This window comes from Arvicola amphibius, chromosome 8 (assembly GCF_903992535.2).
Source record: "Arvicola amphibius chromosome 8, mArvAmp1.2, whole genome shotgun sequence".
In the NCBI taxonomy this organism is placed as follows: domain Eukaryota; kingdom Metazoa; phylum Chordata; class Mammalia; order Rodentia; family Cricetidae; genus Arvicola; species Arvicola amphibius.
The window spans coordinates 80,878,087-80,897,303 of NC_052054.1; the positions used below are offsets into that span (position 1 = coordinate 80,878,087).

The following is a 19,217-nucleotide window of genomic DNA, read 5'->3' on the forward strand; positions in this document are numbered from 1 at the left end:
TTTCTATTAATCTGTGTATTGCTACGTGACTGTGCCGTATTGGCAATGTTCGGGCGTCTGTCTACATAGTGTCTCTCTGAATCTGCCTACTCTCTCTATATATATCTCTCCCAGCCTGGCTATATTCTGTTAAGCCATTGACTGAAAGCAGCTTCTTTATTAACCAATAAAAGCAATACATATACAGAAGGATCTCTCTCTCTCTCTCTCTCTCTCTCTCTCTCTCTCTCTCTCTCTGTCTCTCTCTCTCTCTCTCCTTCCCTCTCCCCTGTCTGTCTGCTGCCAAAAATACCATACTAATGAATTTATGGAAATATTTCTTGATGTGGTTTAAGATGATACAGTCTATCATGGTATGGAAATATTAAACAATGTGACATTATCTCCATGGTAGCCAGACTATGTGCCTGTAAATCATCACCTTAATAGTACGAGGACAGAGAAAGATAGCCAAGAACTGGGGCATGGTTGTAATTCTGAAAGCCTGATTTTCATAGACCCACTTAACTCTAGCTACGCCATACCTGCCAAAGGTTTTTCCAGCCCCGCAAACAGTGTCATAAGCTGGACACCACCAGAATAATTTAGTTTTTTATTTGTGACTCCTTTTGTATAAGAAATTGTTATGCAACCCTGAGAATATACATACATATATGAAGTGGGTGTTCAAATGATACATTTATTGTTAATAAATCAAAGAAATCTACTGAAAAATGATTTGATGAATATCTCTTATCATTTAATAACATGAAAGTAAATTTGTATATTAATAGAATGGGCATATTTATTTTTACATAAAACATAAAATCTTAGCTGAATATTTGATAGTGTAGCACATAGAGAATGTTTTTCATAGTTAATTGATACATTGGTTTTATAATTGCCAAATATGGACAACATCACATAAATAAAGGCAGAAATACACTTAGGGCCATTTCCTAAGTTGTTAAAATACTTTTATTTATTGCTACCCAATAATCATTGAATAATTTTTAAAATAAAATACAAGTAAGCAACTCAAGCAATTTTTTTATTGGTTTTTAGAGACAAGGTTTCTCTTTGTAGCTTTAGAGCCTGTCCTAACACTCACTCTGTAGACCAGGCTGGCCTCAAACTCAAAGGAATCCTCCTACTTCTGCCTCCCAAGTGCTGGGATTAAAAGCATGCAACACACAACCGGGCAATTCAAGCAATTTTTAAAGCTACACTATACTATACAATACAAAGATAAATTAATTTGGTATTTATATGTTGATGAATGACACTTGGGGAATAGAAAAGTCTGTTTTCCACAAATAAATCAGTATTTTCAAAACAGCAGAAAACTCTTGGAATTTAGTAAAAGTATTTCAATTTGCAACAGTCCGAAAGTCTTATGTGTGAGCTAAGGTGCTTCAAAAAGTTGGTATGTTAATTTCATGGCATGGCATGACATCACATGCAATATACATGTTGCATGATCAGAACAAAGTGGAGGTACAGTTAAATCACATAATACAAACATGGGTGAGTGATGCCAGTGATATAAAAATCAATACACATATAAATCTGAATTTTTAATCATTGTGTTTAAAACCTTTACAAGTTACCAGGTGGTTTTTGAATCTCAGTTATTGCAATCCAGTAAAAATCAGAAACCACAGACTAAAAATCTGCATCCAACCATAAGCCTTTGTGGGGATAATTTCATATCCAAATTAAAACACACCGTCCCATCTCCCCTGGGCTTATGGCAATCTAATAATGCAGCTAGTTCTATTTCAAATGTCTCCAATCTCAAAGAAACTGCAGAAGGAAAATAAGAGCCCAAAAGAATTCAAAAGGATTTACAGACCTCAACAGAATCATCATACATTTGAAAGCTTACACTTAATACCAAAGGATTTCCACTAACATAGAAATGTGCATGGTGTTTTACCTGCTTACGACAAATCAACAACGAAAAACACCAATAAGGACACTACAATGTGTTTATTTCAGAAAAGTGAGACTTTCCCAAGAACTTCAACAGGTCCTTCTCAAAGGACTGCTTAAGAACATTTTACTGTTCCTGAAAAGTTTCCATGACAGACAAGAAGGTGCAAGGTAACAGGCTGTCATGACCTGGTTATTCTAGGTCTCAGTGTCTCTGCATATAATCAGGATAGCTACAAACACCAACCTCCTGCTTCAGTGTTCTAAACGATAACATTTTCTCACAAACAATTTTTTTTAAAAGTATACAATGCAAAATTAAAGAATAAGCATACAAAGAAACAGGTTTAAGCAGTCGTAAATGGTTACATTTTAAACAGTGTTATTACAAAAATCATAAGTATTAAATTTATACACACTGTAAATGTTATAAGCTAATGTATTCTTTGGGAAAACATCAATATGTTATAAAGGAAGCCTACAGTGTCTTTAGGCAAACAATATACTATAAACAAAGTCTACAGTGTTGATAAGAGTTACAGTAGATTAATGTGTCCGAAGACGTTATATTCACCTAAAAGTCTCTGATAGAAGAAAATCTAGTCCTTAAAAACTCAGCTCTCAGTAAGTATTCTTCATTTGTAGAACATTTATTTTTATACCAAATCTTTTGTTTCATTGTATTTTTTTGGTGCTATGACTAAAGTATGCAATGAAGCTACATTCCACAGACTAGAAGAGTCTTGAAGTTATACCACATAGTTTAAGTGTACGGAAGGCTACACTATAAGGATACACTATGATTAGGAAATTGTCTAACAATTTATACCAGCAGTTAAAAGTTTGTGTCTACACTTAGAAAACCTTTGCCTCAATGTTTTCCTGCAAAAGAAATAGAAATTCATCACCTAGGGACACTCTCATTTCTCTTGGTGGTGGGACTGGGAATTACACTGGGAGACCAGTGCTAAACGAATGAGCTACTTATCTATATCTTTTCCAATTTTTATTGAGATTGGTCTCACTAAGTTGTCTGGATAGGCCCTGAACTTACTATCTCCTGCCTCAAAACCACAATCCCCAAGAGGACAAGCCTGCAATGTCAGGTGCTGCTGCAATTTTCTTCAAACACAAATCACTGGTAAACACCATACATTCACAAATTACATATCTTTTCATTCATGCTATGACACTTTGAACATGATTTGCTTCAGTATTTCAATACATATAAATTTGTAGAATCTTCTTCCAATCGGAGTTACTGCATGATTTTTAGTATGGTTAAAATATAAGCTTTACTTTCCAAACTGCAGCAATTTCAGTCCAATGTCTGTTTCTATAGAACTGCCTTCATGGTGCATTAGTTTATACATTTGAGTGGATGTTTAAGAAATGAATATTATATTCCATTCATTCACGGCTTTTAACACCAGATATTTTCATGTCTTCAAATGGAATTGAAGATTGTAACACATCTCTTAGAGTCACGGAATTTTCTCCAGTGAGTTCTCCCAAGCTTTCCATAGCAAGCAAACAAACAAAAAAAATTCTAAAGCCTTCGCCATTTGTCTTATACTTATATTAGCTCTTTTCCCAGTACTTCCACTATTTGAAGAGAACTAGAAATTCTAAACATTCTTGCATGTTTGTTCGCATTCATAAGGGTTTTCCCCCACTCAGGTATGTGTTTTTCCATGTCTTCGAAGGGAACGGTAACATGTAAAGGTTTTACCACAGTCTTGGCATTCATAGGGTCTCTCTCCAGTGTGAGATCTTTCATGAATTTGAAGTAAATATGGATAAATGAAGGACTTACTACAGTGCTTACATTCATAGCGTTTTTCTCCAGCATGAACCATTTTATGCCTCTGAAGAGAACTATGACTTATCAAAGCTTTACCACACTGTTTACATTCATAGGGTTTTTCTCCTGTGTGAACTTTTTCATGCATTTGAAGAGAGCTGTGACTCCGGAAGGCTTTATCACACTGTTTACATGCGTAAGGCTTTTCACCAGTGTGAGTTCTTTCATGCATTTGAAGAAAACAGGGGTAAAGAAAGGCTTTACCACATATATTACATTTATAGAGCTTCTCTCCAGTATGAGACCTCTCGTGCATTTGAAGGTAGCAGGGATAAATAAAGGACTTCCCACACTGCTTACATTCATAGGGTTTCTCTCCAGCATGAATTCTTTCATGTCTTCGAAGGGAACTTTGACTTCTGAAGGCCTTCCCACACTGCTTACATCCGTAGGGCTTTTCTCCAGTGTGAGTTCTTTCATGTAACTGAAGAGAACTTGAACAGCTGAGAACTTTCCCACACTGTTTACACTCATAGAACCCACTGTGAGTTTTTTCATGGATTCGAAGGTACCCAGCACTTTTGAAGGTCTTGCCACATTCTTCACACTCATAGGGTTTTTCACCAGTATGGGTTCGTTCGTGTGCCTGAAGGAGACTGTGACATCTGAAGGCCTTACCACACTGTGTACAGTCATAACGCTTTTCTCTACCATGAGCTCTTTCGTGTAACTGAAGGGAGCTGAGGCCTTTGAATGCCTTACCACACTGTACACATTCATAGGGTTTTTCTCCACTATGGATTCTTTCATGTCTTTGAAGAAAAGAAGGGCAAATAAAGGCTTTACTGCATATCACACATTTATAGGGTTTTTCTGCCATATGAGCCTTCTCGTGCTTTTCAAGTAAATACTGGTAAATGAAGGACTTGCCGCATTGTTTACACCCGTAGGGTTTTCCTTCAGCATGAATCTTTTCATGTACCTGAAGATTACTGAAACGTCTAAAGGTTTTGCCACACTCTTTACAGCCATACGATCTTTCTCCACTATGTGCTCTTTCGTGTGCTCGAAGGGAACTGGAAGAACTGAGGGTTTTGCCACACTGTTTACATCCGTAGAAACCACTATGACTTTTTTCATGTATTCGAAGATTACTGAGACTTTTGAAGGCTTTACTACACTGTTGACAAGCGTAAGGTTTTTCGCCAGTGTGGGTCCTTTCATGCACTCGAAGTAAACTATGATATCTGAAGGCCTTGCCACACAGTTTACACTCATGGGGTTTTTCCCCAGTATGGATGATTTCGTGGACCCGAAGACGACTGAGACCTCTGAAGGCCTTCCCACACTGCTTACACTCATAAGGCTTCTCTCCAGTGTGTGTTCTTTCATGCAGCTGAAGAGAACCGGAGCAACTCAGAGTTTTCCCGCACCGTTTACACTCATAGGGTTTTTCTTCAGTGTGCGCCCTCTCGTGGACGCGAAGATAACTGAAGCCCCTGAAGGCCTTCCCACACTGCTTACACACGTAGGGCTTTTCTCCAGTGTGTGTTCTCTTATGTAACTGCAGGGCACTGGAACAACTGAGAGTTTTCCCGCACTGCCTACATTCATAGGGCTTTTCCTCGGTGTGGCTTCCCTCATGGATACGAAGGTAACTGAGACTTCTGAAGGCTTTGTCACACTGCTTACATTCATAGGGCTTCTCTCCAGTGTGCGTTCTTATATGAACTTGAAGCAAACATGGATAAATGAAGGACTTACCACACTGTTTACAATCGTAAGGTTTTCCTCCAACATGGGAAACCTTATGTCTCTGAAAGGAGCCTTGATCTTTAAAGTCTTTGCCACACTGTTTACACGCATAGGGTTTTTCTTCACAGTGAGTCCTTTCATGTCTTTGAAGGAAAGAGGAACACAGAAAGGCTTTACTACAGACCTTACATTTATAGGGTTTCTCTCCACTATGAGCTCGCTCGTGTAGCTGAAGAGAACTCTGACCTCTGAAGGTTTTGCTGCACTGCTTGCATTGATAGGGCCTTTCCCCAGTGTGAGTCCTTTCATGTCTTCGAAGAAAAGAGGGGCACAGAAAGGCTTTACTACAAATGTTACATTTATATGGTTTCTCCCCACTGTGAGACCTCGCATGTAATCGAAGGGAACTATGACCTCTGAAAGCCTTACCACATTGCTTACACTCGTAGGGTTTCCCCCCTGTATGAGTTCTTTCATGTCTTTGCAGGAAAGATGAACAACGAAAGGCCTTACTGCATATGCTACATTTGTAGGGTTTCTCTCCAGTATGAGATCTTTCGTGGGTTTGAAGTAAATAGGGATAAATGAAGGACTTCCCACACTGCTTACATTCATAGGGTTTCTTCCCAGCATGAGCTATTTTATGTCTTTGAAGGGAGCTGTGACTTCGCAGAGCTTTCCCACAATGTTTACATTCATAGGGCTTTTCTCCAGTATGAGTTCTTTCATGTACTCGAAGATTACTGAGACCTCTAAAGGGCTTAGCACATTGCTTACATTTATACGGTTTTTCTCCCGTGTGAGTTCTTTTGTGTCTTTGCAGGAAAGAGGAACAAAGAAACGCTTTACTGCAGATCTTACATTTATAAGGTCTCTCTCCAGAATGATACCTTTCGTGCATTTTAAGTAAATAGGGATAAATGAATGACTTTCCACACTGTGTACATTCATAGGGTTTTTGTCCAGCGTGAATTATTTTACGCCTTTGAAGGGAACTGTGACCTTGGAACACTTTACCACACTGCCTACACTCATATGGTTTTCCCCCTGTGTGAATTATTTCATGTCTTTGAAGGGAATTTTGGCAACTGGAAGCTTTGCCATATTGCATACGACCAGAATGCTTTTCTCCATTACGAGTTCTGCTGGGAGACGGCAGGTGGTTGAAAGGACTCAGGGTGGCAGCACATGGTTTAGATTCAGAAGGGTTTTCTTTGGTGTGAGTCCCTCCATGAATACAAAATGAACTGGGACCAGTAAAGGCTGTGTCATATTGATTATGCTCACGGGGCTGTTCTGCACTGTGAATCTGCTGATGCAGTCCACATGAACTTGGAAAACCAAAGGATTCGGAATACACTTCACATTCATACGTTCCTCTCCGATTGTGGGCTCCCATGTATATGTGAATGGTTGGGAGAGAACTGGAGGTATGTTGCTTCTTTCCATACTCCTCAAGCTCATGTGTGTGTCCAGGGTGGGATGTGATGTTCCTATTAAAGGATGAATGAGACATGAAAACTTTCCCATACAAATTACATGCACACAGTTTCACTCAAATTGAAATTTCTGGACTTCTATTGATATTCGATACCTTGGGGGTTTCTCCGAATGGATTACCTTCTTTACTCCCCCAGACCAAAGCTACTATTTGACTTCTGTAAACCCTGGCAGGCACATTACTAGTGCTTGCTTCACTGATGACTATTTTAGTAGGTTTTGGATTTCCACTATTCTCTAAATCAGGGAACGTGTATATCTTCTGCAGTATCTAACTGTTCTCAAATTAAATGGATTGGGAATTCTGGGGTAAGGCTCTTAAAACTACTAGAACAAAAAAGCTCATGCATGCACTTTTCTCAATACTGTTTACAAGCAAACTGCTTTTCAAATCTAAACAGCTTTCTTACATGGAATTACATTATTTCTGTGAAATTTTTCTAATGGTGAGTGATTTAAATTTGTGCTTGCCTTGCTACTTGTTCATAAATTTTCATAACACATTAAGATTTTCTCAAAATATATTTTCTCCCACTAATACATTTAATTTACCTTAGATTTCTCCCAGGATGTTTATAATGCTCTTCAATGGTCTGGTATTCTGATTTGATTCCTAAAATACAGACCCAGACAAATTTTCACAGATTATTAAAAACCTCAAAGAAACTGTAAGTTTTCTAGGGTTAATGCGCATCGTACCCATGCCTGATTTATTCGCATTATTCTTCCCTTTCCACATTCCAAAGTAGAGAAAGAAAAAAAAAAAAAAACACTTGTCTAACCGACAAAGTGAAGGAACATCAGCATTCTTACCCACAGAAGCAAGGTTACTACAGGTGTCCAGCATCACATTGACGTATAGGTTCTTCTGAAAAGGATCCAGCAAAATCCACTCTTCCTGGGTGAAGTTCACAGCCACATCCTCAAAGGTCACTGAGTCCTAAAATATCCCGTATGTGTGCATAAGAAAATGCGTGAAAGCGATTTTCAGCACTGCGGGTGACTAATAAGATGTTCACAAATTCCGCAGTCTCCAAATGTTTACGAAATGACAGAGGCGGTCTAACGCTACGACTGACAGTCATGCAGGAAACGGTGAAGTAGGAACATTCCTCTCATGACCACATTCAGGGATTGGAGTATGCTACAGGGCCGCTTCAATTTCTCTTTCTAGAATGGAATAGAGTATAATGTGCAAAATATAATGCAGTCAAGAGGTTGCTTTTCCTTGGAACTTCTTAGGCACAAATGGGAGTTTTCCTGAAGAAAGTGTACTGAAGATTCTAGGAGGCATTACAATCGTAAATGGTAGTCACTAAGTAGTCACTCAGTCTAAATGATTCAGGGAAACATTTGGCATTTTCTGAACCCCTGTTAGTTTTCTGAACATTCAGTGAACAGCAATAATGAAAGAATCTATCCATACAACACGCTTAGGCTAACAAGTTGTCAAAAGTTGTTAAGTGGGGAATTGCTGCGGGAGGACCTTCCGCTCCTTCAGCCAATAGCCGCTGAAATACCAGCCCAACTGGGGCGTGGTCTATTTATCTTTTCAAAAGAGCGGCAAGCCTTAGCTCGCTCTCTTGGTTCCAGTGCTTGGTTCCAGCTCCTACTCCAGCGACTAGGCTCCTTTCCTGACCGTTGGTGTTTTGTGAGTTTTACCCCCCAAAATAAATACCCCTTGAAATCCTAACTCGTGTGGGATTGTTTCACACATTAGAGAATTGCACCTGTGCTGTGACTCCATCAAGGGAAACATTAAAATCCTGACAGTTTCCACTCAGTCAAATTTAATAAAGCAGCAAATGTGAAATAATCAATAGTGATCCCAAAAGAACAATTTTTAATATTTACACATATTACTTGATAATTTCACATATAAATACAGAATGTATTGATCATATTCACCTCCAACTACTTCTTCCACTCCCTCTGTACCCCTCCCTCTTCCCAACATATGCCTCTCCTAACTTCATGTTTCCTTCACTTTTTTGTTTTGCTTTTAAAGGTTTATTTATTTTATGTAAACGGATACCTTGCCTATGTATATGCACCACAGAGCTCAGAAGAGGGCATCATATCCCCTGAAACTGGAGTTATGGACAGCTACTGTGTGAGTGCTGGGAACCAGACCTCCATCCTCTGCAAGAGCAAAGCTGCTCTCCCAGTGCACACCTTTAATCCCAGCACTCAGGAGGCAGAGGCAGGTGGATCTCTGTGAGTTCAAGGCCAGCCTGATCTACAAAAGCTAGTTCCAGGACAGGCTCCAAGGCTACAGAGAAACCCTGTCTCAAAAAGCAAAACAGAACAAACAAGCAAAAAAGCAAAATTGCTCTTAACCACTGAGCCATTTCTCTAGCCTTTATTTTTCTTTTTGCTTGTATTACCCATAAAGTCCAATTAGTGCTTTCTGAATGTATACCAACAACATTCTAGCAGCCATACGCCCAAAGAAAAATGAATCCTCTCTTCTAGCAACTATCAGTTGCCAGTAGTTCCTCAGAGAGAAGCCACACTCATTAGTCAATGATTTCAATGATCTTATGTAAATAACCATAGATGCTGTGAGTTCGTGAGTCCATGCCCTACCTAGAAGATGGCATTTCATAGCTATTCACATACTCTGGCTCCTAAATTCTTCATAACCCTTCTTTGATCATGTTCCCTGAGTGTTACACCAATAGACAGCAACTTTCTAATAGCCATTCCGTAAATGTCAAAGGAAATAGATGGTACATGATTTTACAAGAACTCAAAGTAGCTGGGTATATTACATGCTGTAATCCCAGGTACTGGGGAACCTGGGATGTAGGATCACTTGATCTAGGAGCTCAACGCCTGACTGCAAAGATCCCTATATGAGGAGGGAGGGAGAGAGGGGGAAAAGGAAGACAGTGTCACTAAAATGCCATCTCATCTAAATTATACCTGTATAAAAATCACAGCTCAAACAGCATCATCCTTAGGAGTCACCAAAATCTACATTTTCATACCTTCTAGCAACGCAAGTGTCTAGCACTTGTCAAAGTCTTCTGAAAAAATAGTACGATAACTAGTCTAACAAATATGAGGACATTTGAAATACATTACGGACAGAAAGGCGCAAAAGTAAAAGCAAATTCCCAGAATCCATCAGGCCACCATGTAGAAACTAATCTTTAGTAACCCAAGGTATAAATGGCCAGTCTGAAGAAAAACAACTTATACTGTAAATTTTACTACTCAACAAGATGTCATCGTCTACACATCTGCCTATATACAGGCTCTACAAGCTAAGACCAAGTCACTTCTCCCTTGACTGTTTTTGAGACAGGGTCTCTCTATGTTGCCCTAGAACTCTCTATGTATGCCAGGTTGGCCTTGAACTCACGGAGTTCCTGTCTCTGCCTTCCTTTTGACTCTTACCAAAAAAAACTCCACTTCTTTTCATCCATGCACTCCCTTTCTGGGAACTCACCTGCTGCTTCCATAAAGTATTTCAATACAATTTTGTCTCTTTATGCCTTGGTAAGTAAATTTTATTGTCTGTGTTATCACTCCATATACATACATAGTAGTATGAGGGCTTATCTTAGTTACTGTTCTATTGCTGTGAAGAGATTCTATGACTAAGGTAACTCCTATAAAAGAAAATATTTAATTGGGGCTTGCTTACAATTTGAGAGTTGTCAGCCCTTTATCATCATGACAGGATGCATGGTGAGAGACAGAAAGAACAGGAGCTGAAAGCTTTACTTTCTATCCCTCAGGCTTCAGGCAGGGAGGGATTAGCCCTGGTTTGGCCTTTCAAAACCTCAAAGCTCAACCCCAGTGACACACTTCCTCCAACAAGGCCACACCTCCTAATCATTCTAACCTTTCTCAAATTGTTCCACTCCCTAGTGACTAAACATTCAAATCTATGAGCTTATGGGGGCCATTCTCATTCCAACTATCACGGGAACTCTCTTCTTGCCTTTCTTGCCTGATCCCTTCAACTGATGGTACCTCGCTGGGATGCCTGTCCAACAAGACCTAAAGGACTTAGTAGCATCATCCCAGACCACTGTCTCCCACCAAGGGACATACAAACTAAAACATTTTATTTGGTTTCCTACAAGAAAACCTGACTTATATAGACACGGACCAAGCAACTCTATGGTGGGCACTTAGGGTGACAGAAAAAGGAAGACAGCCTGCTATAACCCATGACCCCATGACTAAAAGGCTAGCACCTCACTCTTCCCTGTGGTATTCTCTCCAATCACTCTATTCCCTTACCCACTTCCATTCTCCTTCACTTCCTCACCAAGAGCTTCACATAGGGGACTCAGGAAGCCACTAAAAGTCTCCTCATCCTCAGAAAATATTTTTCTCCTTCATGGGGTAGTCAGTGATGACTCTGGCACCATTCACATGTGTGACTCATTTCTCATGTCTCATCTGTCCTGGCGCATAGCAACTACTTACAAATTAAAATCTTCCATCCTGGAGGGAGGTGCCTTAAGTCTCAGGAGTTAAAAAGATGTTCCATAAGCTTACCAGATTCATAACTGCTGGTGTACTCCTGAGAATTAAGTGGTTGCAGCTGAGACATAGTGGCCTAATACTTTGCCTTTCGTAGATGAATTTACATACCACCTCCTCTGAGGTCAGAAGAGGAGGCAGACAGAATCTAAGAGAAAGAATAAATATTAAGTGTTGAGGAAGAACGGAATGCAGGTTAAGGCACTGGGATCATGAAAGAAGCCATAAAGCTTATTGTTTTCTAATTTTAACTCTGTCTTGATTTTTTGGTGGGGGGAGTTAATGGTAGATATGGAACTAAAATATATTTGATAAGGGAAGTATTAAATTCAATGTGAAGTTCCACAGCTTCAGAATGGCTACTGCCACCAAGCCTGACAATCTGAGTTTGAGCCCCAGGACCTCCTTGGTTAAAGAAGAGAACGGACTTCTTCGTGTTGTCCTCTTACTTCTACACGCCCATGCATGCACTCACACACACAAACCAATAAATAATGCAACTTTTAGAATGTTAAAATGTTTAACTCTAGGTCTGTGTTTAACCCCCATGGGGTTGCATATCAGGTATTTACATGATGATTCATCCCTTCTAGAAGGGAACTACATCTTAAGCTACATGGCCAAGTATGTGTCAGCTCAGTAGTTGGGACCAACTACACCTCTTTAGAGCACCCACGATTTCATTCATTCACTAAGACCAGGAGGAAAGTAACAGACCCTCAGACCTTAGCACAACTGACTCCATGATGGAAGCACCATTTAGGCCATACAGCTCAGCACACAGAAAGCACCACCTGCCAAAATGAAAACAAAGTTCTAATCCATCAAAGTCCACAGTTCTGGAAAAGTCTGTACATATACTAACCTTGCATTTTTGGCTTCCGTAGTTTTGTTAACTGAAGTAGGTCAACCCAGAATATGGTTTCTATGTTTCAAAGCTCATTCTGGGAAAGGCTCAGTGGTACACTGAGAAACTGGCACCCAGTGTAGTCACTGGCTGGCTAATAAAGACTTTCTATTTGCTTAAACCCATGTCTAAGCAGTCTTCTCTGATGGATATCCCACAACACTATGGGTTTGGAGAGACTAATGGGTTAAGAGCCTTCGATGCTCTTGAAAATAATCTGGGTTCATCCACATGGAAGCCAGAAACTAACTCTAGTTCCAGGGGATCTAATACACATGTGGCACACACACACACACACACACACACACACACGCATGCTCACACACGTATTCCTATTATCAGGAAGACTTGAGTTCCCTTCAAAGCACCACATAAAAACAGACATGGCTGACATATACCTTTAATCTTTCAGTGAGAGGAAAAACATCAGAAGCTCAAGGCTACCCTCAGTTACACAGTGAATGTGAGGCTAGACTTGAATTGTGAGTGTCTTTCTCAAAAAAAAAAAAAAGAAGAAAGAAAGAAAGAAGAGGGAAGGATGGAGGGAGGGAGGAAGAGAGGGAGGGAGGGAGGGAGGAAGGAAACAGTCAACACATTGGAACAGAACACTCACTTGCTATCACCATCTGATTTTAAAACCACAATAAAAACAGTCTACTTCTGGTGGGCGTGGTCGGAGCACACCTTTAATCTGGAGGCAGAGACAGAATCCTGGTCTACAAAGAAAGCTCCAGAGAGCAAGGACTCCATAGAAGCCCTATCTCAAACACCAAAATAAACGTTCTATCTCGCAATAAACAGATGAAGAGAAAAGTCAGAAACAAATGTGCAAAAAGGAAATTCAAAGGAATTCCTTTATTAACAGTGGGTCACCTTAACAACTATATGTAAAAATAGTAATGACAGACTTTATAAAGCCACAAAATTAACACTAAGTGCACCCTAAACCTAAATATGAAATGTGACGTACAGAACCTCTTACAGATAACTCAGAGAAGCTAGACACCCTAACACATAGACACCTCCTGAGGGCCTGCACTAAAGTGACGTCACCGACAAGGATGGGGGAGCGGGGCGGAGCCTCCCAGCACTGTGCTCAGCGCTCTACAGATGCAGCCCGAGGGGCGGAGCTGACCAGAGCCTGGGGTCCCAGGACACAGCTCCCACCCCTTGCGCGAGGAGGACCCATCACACGGGCTCCGGTGCTCAACCGGCCGCTCCTCCCCGTCTGGGGACAGTGGTCCCTCGCTCACCATGACCGGCATCTGAGTTCGCTGGTCCTCGCCTCACAGCTCCTGGCAGCGGCGCTCACAGCGCGGCCCACACAGCTCCTCACTAACCTAAAAGCGGAACCACTGCATGGCGGCAAAGAATCCGGCTCTCGCTGTCCAGCAGCGCCCCTTATTGGACAGCCTGTGTGGCTGCTCTGATTGGCTAATGAGACCTGAGTGACAGAAGGGAGCCAGCGACACAGGTAGGCACTACGCCAAAAGCGCAGACCTGCAGAAGCTCTGCGTAAATTTGCTTTTTTAGAATGTGATCCTGCCCTCCACAGCTGCCCTGTTGTCTTATTATAGTCCGTAGGCACAGGGTCGTTCACGTGCACTGTCCACTACACACAATGACCAATGCCAGGATCGCCTTCCTCACAGAGGGAATTTTTATACGCAGTTAATTTCATTTTTAATTACATGTATTTAATTAAAAATGTGGGAGAAGCATATGTGTGACACAGTGTGAATCAGAGGGCAATTGGCTAGACTTGGCTGGCCGCTTCTCCCATATGATTCCCAGGGATTGAACTCAGTTCATAGGGCTTAGCAGCAAGTGCCTTACTAGCAGAGCCATTTCGCTTTCCCAAACATTAATTTTTTTAAAAAAGAAAATATTAAGCCTACCTATTAATGACTTTAAAAGGGCGTGGGGGTGAGCAGAAACTGCCAAATTTAGAAATAAATGTCTAGCTGAGTCCTGTAATTCCAGTACTTGGGAGGTTAAGGCAGGAACATAAGAAGTTCAAGGTCTAGCAAGGCTACAAACTGGGTTCAAAGTCAGTCTACGCAATTTAGTGATACCCTGTCTCAAAACAGAAACACACAGAAAAATGCAATGCTTCTGTAGCATGGTTACGACTGCATGTTGCATCTCTGGTACCCACCAGAGAAGGTGGATCAAAGCAGAGTAAGAAAGACACCATGCGACAAAGCTCAGGTAGAGGGGGTTTTTACTGGGAGAAAGTGAATGGGAAAAGGGGAAGGGGAGTGGGGAAACTGACTTCTGGGGCTAGAAGAATAGAGAGGAGAGGGAGAGAGGGAGAGATAAGAGGTAGGCAGGGCCCTTAAAAAAGAACATAATGAATGTGCACAGGTGATGCTCTTAGTGGCTACAGCTGAGGATGTATACCCCAAGGTCAGGCCAGTACAGATGCCTGAATACTAAGACCCACCTCAAAACTGAAGGCAAACTAACTACAGAAATAGGTAGATTAAGGGCTGGGAAGAGTGGACGCTGCTCTTCCAGAGTACCCTAATTCTCCCAAACACACACATCAGATAGCTCACAACCGTCTGTAAGTTCAACTCCAGGGGAGCCGATGCTAGACTTGCTTTTACAGAAGTAAAATGAAATCAGACAGACACACCTCTAGCAGTACTGTACCAGTCACTGAGAGATAAGAATTTGGTTTCTAGCCTACAGTTCACAACCCCAGAGAACCTAGACAACAAAGAGAACCCTAAGAGAGATATACATGGATCTAACCTACATGGGAAGTAGAAAAAGACAAGATCTCCTGAGTAAATTGGGAGCATGGGGATCATGGGAGAGGGTAGAGGGGTCGGGGCAGGAAGGGAGGGAAGCTGAGAAAAATATATAACTCAATAAAAACAATATAATTTTTTGTTTGTTTCCTGTGACTGGAGAGATTAGATAGCTCAGCAACTAAAAGAGCACTTTCTGCCCTTAAAGAGAACTTGGGTTAGGTTCCCATCGTCCGTGTGGCCACAGGCACTGCCTACATATGGTTTACATATACACATGTGGGTACTGGCACATACACATTTAAAAAATGACCTTTTAAAAAACTTTTTAAATTCTTTAATACTTTGAATTGGGCTCCTATCTGGGCTGTGTTGAACAGAGAAAAAGGTGAATTAAAAGTTCAACAAAAGGGCAACTCTACAAAAAAAAAAACTCTTATAAGATTAGTTTGCCTTTATGTAGCAAATCAAAAGAAGCAAGCTGGTTAGGGAAATAGCACAGTGGGTAGAATTTTCACCTGGCATGTGTGAGGCACTCACTGTGTTTATCTCCAGCACCACATGAAGTCAGGCTTCATGGTGCATCCTGTAACCCAAGCCTTGATTGTTAGCAGCAGGTGGATCAAACTTTTATCCTCAGCTACATGGCAACATGCAGTCAGTCTAGAATACAGCCTCTATCTCAATCAATCAATCAATCATCAATCAATCAATATGCTGAAATGAAGTTACTGACATTCTTTTCCCAACAAATTCCATAAGATGACCAGAAGCTATGAAACCATGTCAGAAGCTCTTTACCCCGCGGTAAGGCTGTTGTTTGAATCTTTGAGACAATGGTTCACCTACATACCCAGGCTGACATCACCCTCATAACCCTCCTGCCTCTGCTTTCTGAGTGCTGGGATTGCAGGACCGCACATCACCCTGGGCCTTTTATGGGAAACTTAAAACTAGACGGGATCCTCAACAGCTTGAATCCATATTTACAAATTTGCAAACTCACTGAAAATGTAACTGCAGCCAAGTACTCAGGGCTTGCAGAGATCTCAAGGTCATCTGTGGACATGTACAAATTTTTTTGTAAAGAGTTGCCTGAAGATTGTGTGCCAGAGTTGGAGGGGAAAAGGGACACTGCTGTTTTATCTCAACAGCTAATGTCAGGTAAATGAACCTGGGCTTGATGGCAAGGAACTGTAACCCCGGAACTTCAAAGGCTGAGGCAGGAGGATTGTGGGTTCCAGATGACCTGAACTATGGAGACCCTGCCTAAAAAAGAAAACAAAAAAGAAACAAGAACAACAAAACACTCTAAAGTATTAAAGGCTAGAGCTATGGAAATTCTCTAAACTAAAACTGTCCAAACGTCTCATAGGACCCAATACTTTAACTATCACTTAATAAGCACTTGATAAATGTCTACAGAAATTAAATTTTAAGTATTAGAAGCTAAAATTTTTAAATTTACTCTACAGGAGTCTGAAGGCATGACGGAATGTTTTGGAATCAGCAGTGATGGCTGCATGATATAGTAGCAACAGTGAACCCATCAGTTTAAAATTCTAAACATGAATTTTACCCTAAATGGCAAAATAGCTGTAATGAATCTCAATGATGTTACAATTGATCCCAGTGAAACTGTGTCCTTGTGAACACCAACTTGGCAGGTAAAAGCACTTTTTCCCACCAAGCTTTTACTTGAGTTTGAGCCCAAGGTTCCCATATGTTTGAAGGAAAAAAATCAATTCCTGCTAACTGTCCTCTCTCTCTTTCTCTCTCTCTCTCTCTCTCTCTCTCTCTCTCTCTCTCTCTCTCTCTCTCTCTCTCTCTCTCTCTCTCACACACACACACACACACACACACCATCCAAAAACACAAAATAAATAAACAAATGTAAGAGTCACAATCCCATCCCTATAAACTGAAATTACAAAAACCTTGCAATGATAAATCAAATTTTGAATTCACAGTTGAGAAAGGGTAGACTTTAAGGTATCTCTCTTTTGATGATTTTGTTGTTTTGTTTAGACAACACCTCCCACTGTTGCCTAAAATGACCTAAATCGGCTATACTCCAGACTTGCCTGGAATCACCCAGCCCTACTAAGTGGTGAGATTGTAAGCCTGAGCCACAGTGGCTGGTTTCCAGTTCTTTAAAAGCAATAGACTAGGTGGGGGTGTGGGGTCCTTTGGCCCCAGCACTCAAGAGGCAGAGGCAGGTGAGTATCTGCTTTTGAGGCCATCCATGCTTTTGAGTTCTGTGCCAGTCAGGACTAGAAAGAACCTGTGTCAAAACTCAAACAATAACAAAAGAAAGCAACACCAAACAGTAAGAGGCTAATTGCCTGATGCAGGGCCACTTCTTAGAGATTGTACCTTAAGTCTGTAGTTCTGAAATGACCCCAAAAAGTTTATGAAAAATTTGCTATGAGCTCTGACAACATGTGGTGTACAGATATACTTGCAGGCAAAACACTCATAAAATAATAAAAATAAATGTAAAAATAAAATTAAAAAAAAAGATGCAATACAAGAGCTGGGGCTCCAGCTGAAGCTCAGTAGGTTGCTTCCCTGGCACTCACAAAGCCTTGGGTTCAATCTTCAGCATGGCATGAACAAGGAAGGTATGGTCGGATATGTCTGTCATGCCAGCATTTAGGAGGTGAAGGTAAGAGGATCAGGAGTTCAAGATCAACCTCAGCTACCTGAGTGAGTGTAGTGGTTTGACTAAAAATGGCCCCCATAGGCTCATATATTTAAATGCTTAGTCATCAGGGAATGGCACTACTTGACAAACATTAGGAGCTGTTGTAGTGGGTACTCGCCCCGCCCATGACTTGGGCTAGCTGACCTGATAGAGGTGGTAGGTGGTGCTTCTGGTCTGCCAGTGTGACCCTCTTTAAAGGAAAGAGGGGGCAGTCTCTCTCTCTCTCTCTCTCTCTCTCTCTCTCTCTCTCTCTCTCTCTCTCTCTCTCTCTCTCTCTCTCTCGGTGGTGAGAGATCAGACTACTTCTTCCTTTCACCTCACCCCCACCCCCACAGGAAGATGGCACAATGGGAAAAGCACACACTGTGCAAAGCATCCTCGAGACCCACATAAATGCCAGAAGGGTTTGAGGATCACCATATAATGCCCGCACTGAGCAGGTATAGACAAGGATCCCATAAGAACACTGGCAAGCTAGACTAGTTGAATCTGTGAACTCTGGGTTCAAATGAAACCCTGCCTTGGTGTACACTGCGGAGAGTAACTGAGGAAAATGCCTGAAGTCAACCTCAAGCCTACACACATACAGGGTGCCCACATACATACACACATGCAACCACATGACATTACATCTCTGTACAGATACAGGGTGCCCATACATACATACATGCAACCATGACGTACATCTGTATTCACCGACAACATGGGCATACACATATATACCTAAACCATGACACACATGTATACAAATATAGCATGCCCACAGACATATACACATTTAACTACACGACACACGCGTAGTGACATTTTATTTGTATTTTAATAAATAAAATTTGCCTGAAGATCAGAGAGTAAAACAGCCCCACTGCTCAGTCTTGCAGACCAGGCAGAGGTAACACACACCTTTGACCAGTAGTCACATTAGATTGCCATAGAAACCAGGCGATGCATGCCTTTAATCCCAGTGGTGCACATCTTTAATCCCAGCCCTAGAGGAATATAAAATGGGAGGAGACAGCTGACAGACAGTCTCATTCTGAGATTCCTGGAGGCAGGATAGCCATTTGGGAATGAGGTAGAGGTAAGAGCCAGTGAGTGACTGACAGTTTTGCTTTTCTGACCTTCAGGTTGAACCCCAATTTCTGTTAAGCGTGCTACACACACACACACACACACACACACACACACACACAAAGGAGGGCATCAAATGAAAACCCGGGTGGTCAGGGCTTCTGAACTTCCTTTCCCGCTTCCCCTCCAGAGTGCCTTTTTCCTTCCCAATAAACTGACCCTACCTCTATTACTAACATTTCTCTGACCCAATCCACTGTTCTGACAGCTGGCCAACAGGTATGCATGAAATGT

The 19,217-nt window shown here is 41.3% G+C and overlaps 1 protein-coding gene across 1 annotated transcript; it reads right to left on the reverse strand.

The window, feature by feature from the left end:
- Positions 1 to 2,823: 2,823 nt before the first annotated feature.
- LOC119820924 (zinc finger protein 709-like) lies at positions 2,824 to 9,679 on the reverse strand. The gene is made up of 7 exons (XM_042055612.1): positions 9,596 to 9,679; positions 7,787 to 7,913; positions 7,526 to 7,586; positions 6,373 to 6,966; positions 4,880 to 6,288; positions 4,291 to 4,465; positions 2,824 to 4,212 (listed from the first exon to the last, which is right to left on the reverse strand). Exons 1-7 carry the CDS (start codon positions 9,677 to 9,679, stop codon positions 3,591 to 3,593), a joined length of 3,072 nt encoding a protein of 1,023 aa, XP_041911546.1. The 3' UTR covers positions 2,824 to 3,590.
- Positions 9,680 to 19,217: the final 9,538 nt, after the last annotated feature.

What these genes read in the sequence shown, in the direction of transcription:
- LOC119820924 (XM_042055612.1), bottom strand. Translation starts at nt 9,679, where the DNA reads ATGGCTATTAGAAAGTTGCTGTCTATTGGTGTAACACTCAGGGAACAT. An exon ending in TAGTAACCTTGCTTCTGTGG is followed by an intron (nt 7,587 to 7,786) that starts GTAAGAATGCTG and finishes TCTGTATTTTAG; the next exon opens with GAATCAAATCAGAATACCAG. An exon ending in GTGTAGTAAAGCCTTCAAAA is followed by an intron (nt 4,466 to 4,879) that starts GTCTCAGTAATC and finishes AGGCATTCAAAG; the next exon opens with GCCTCAGCTCCCTTCAGTTA.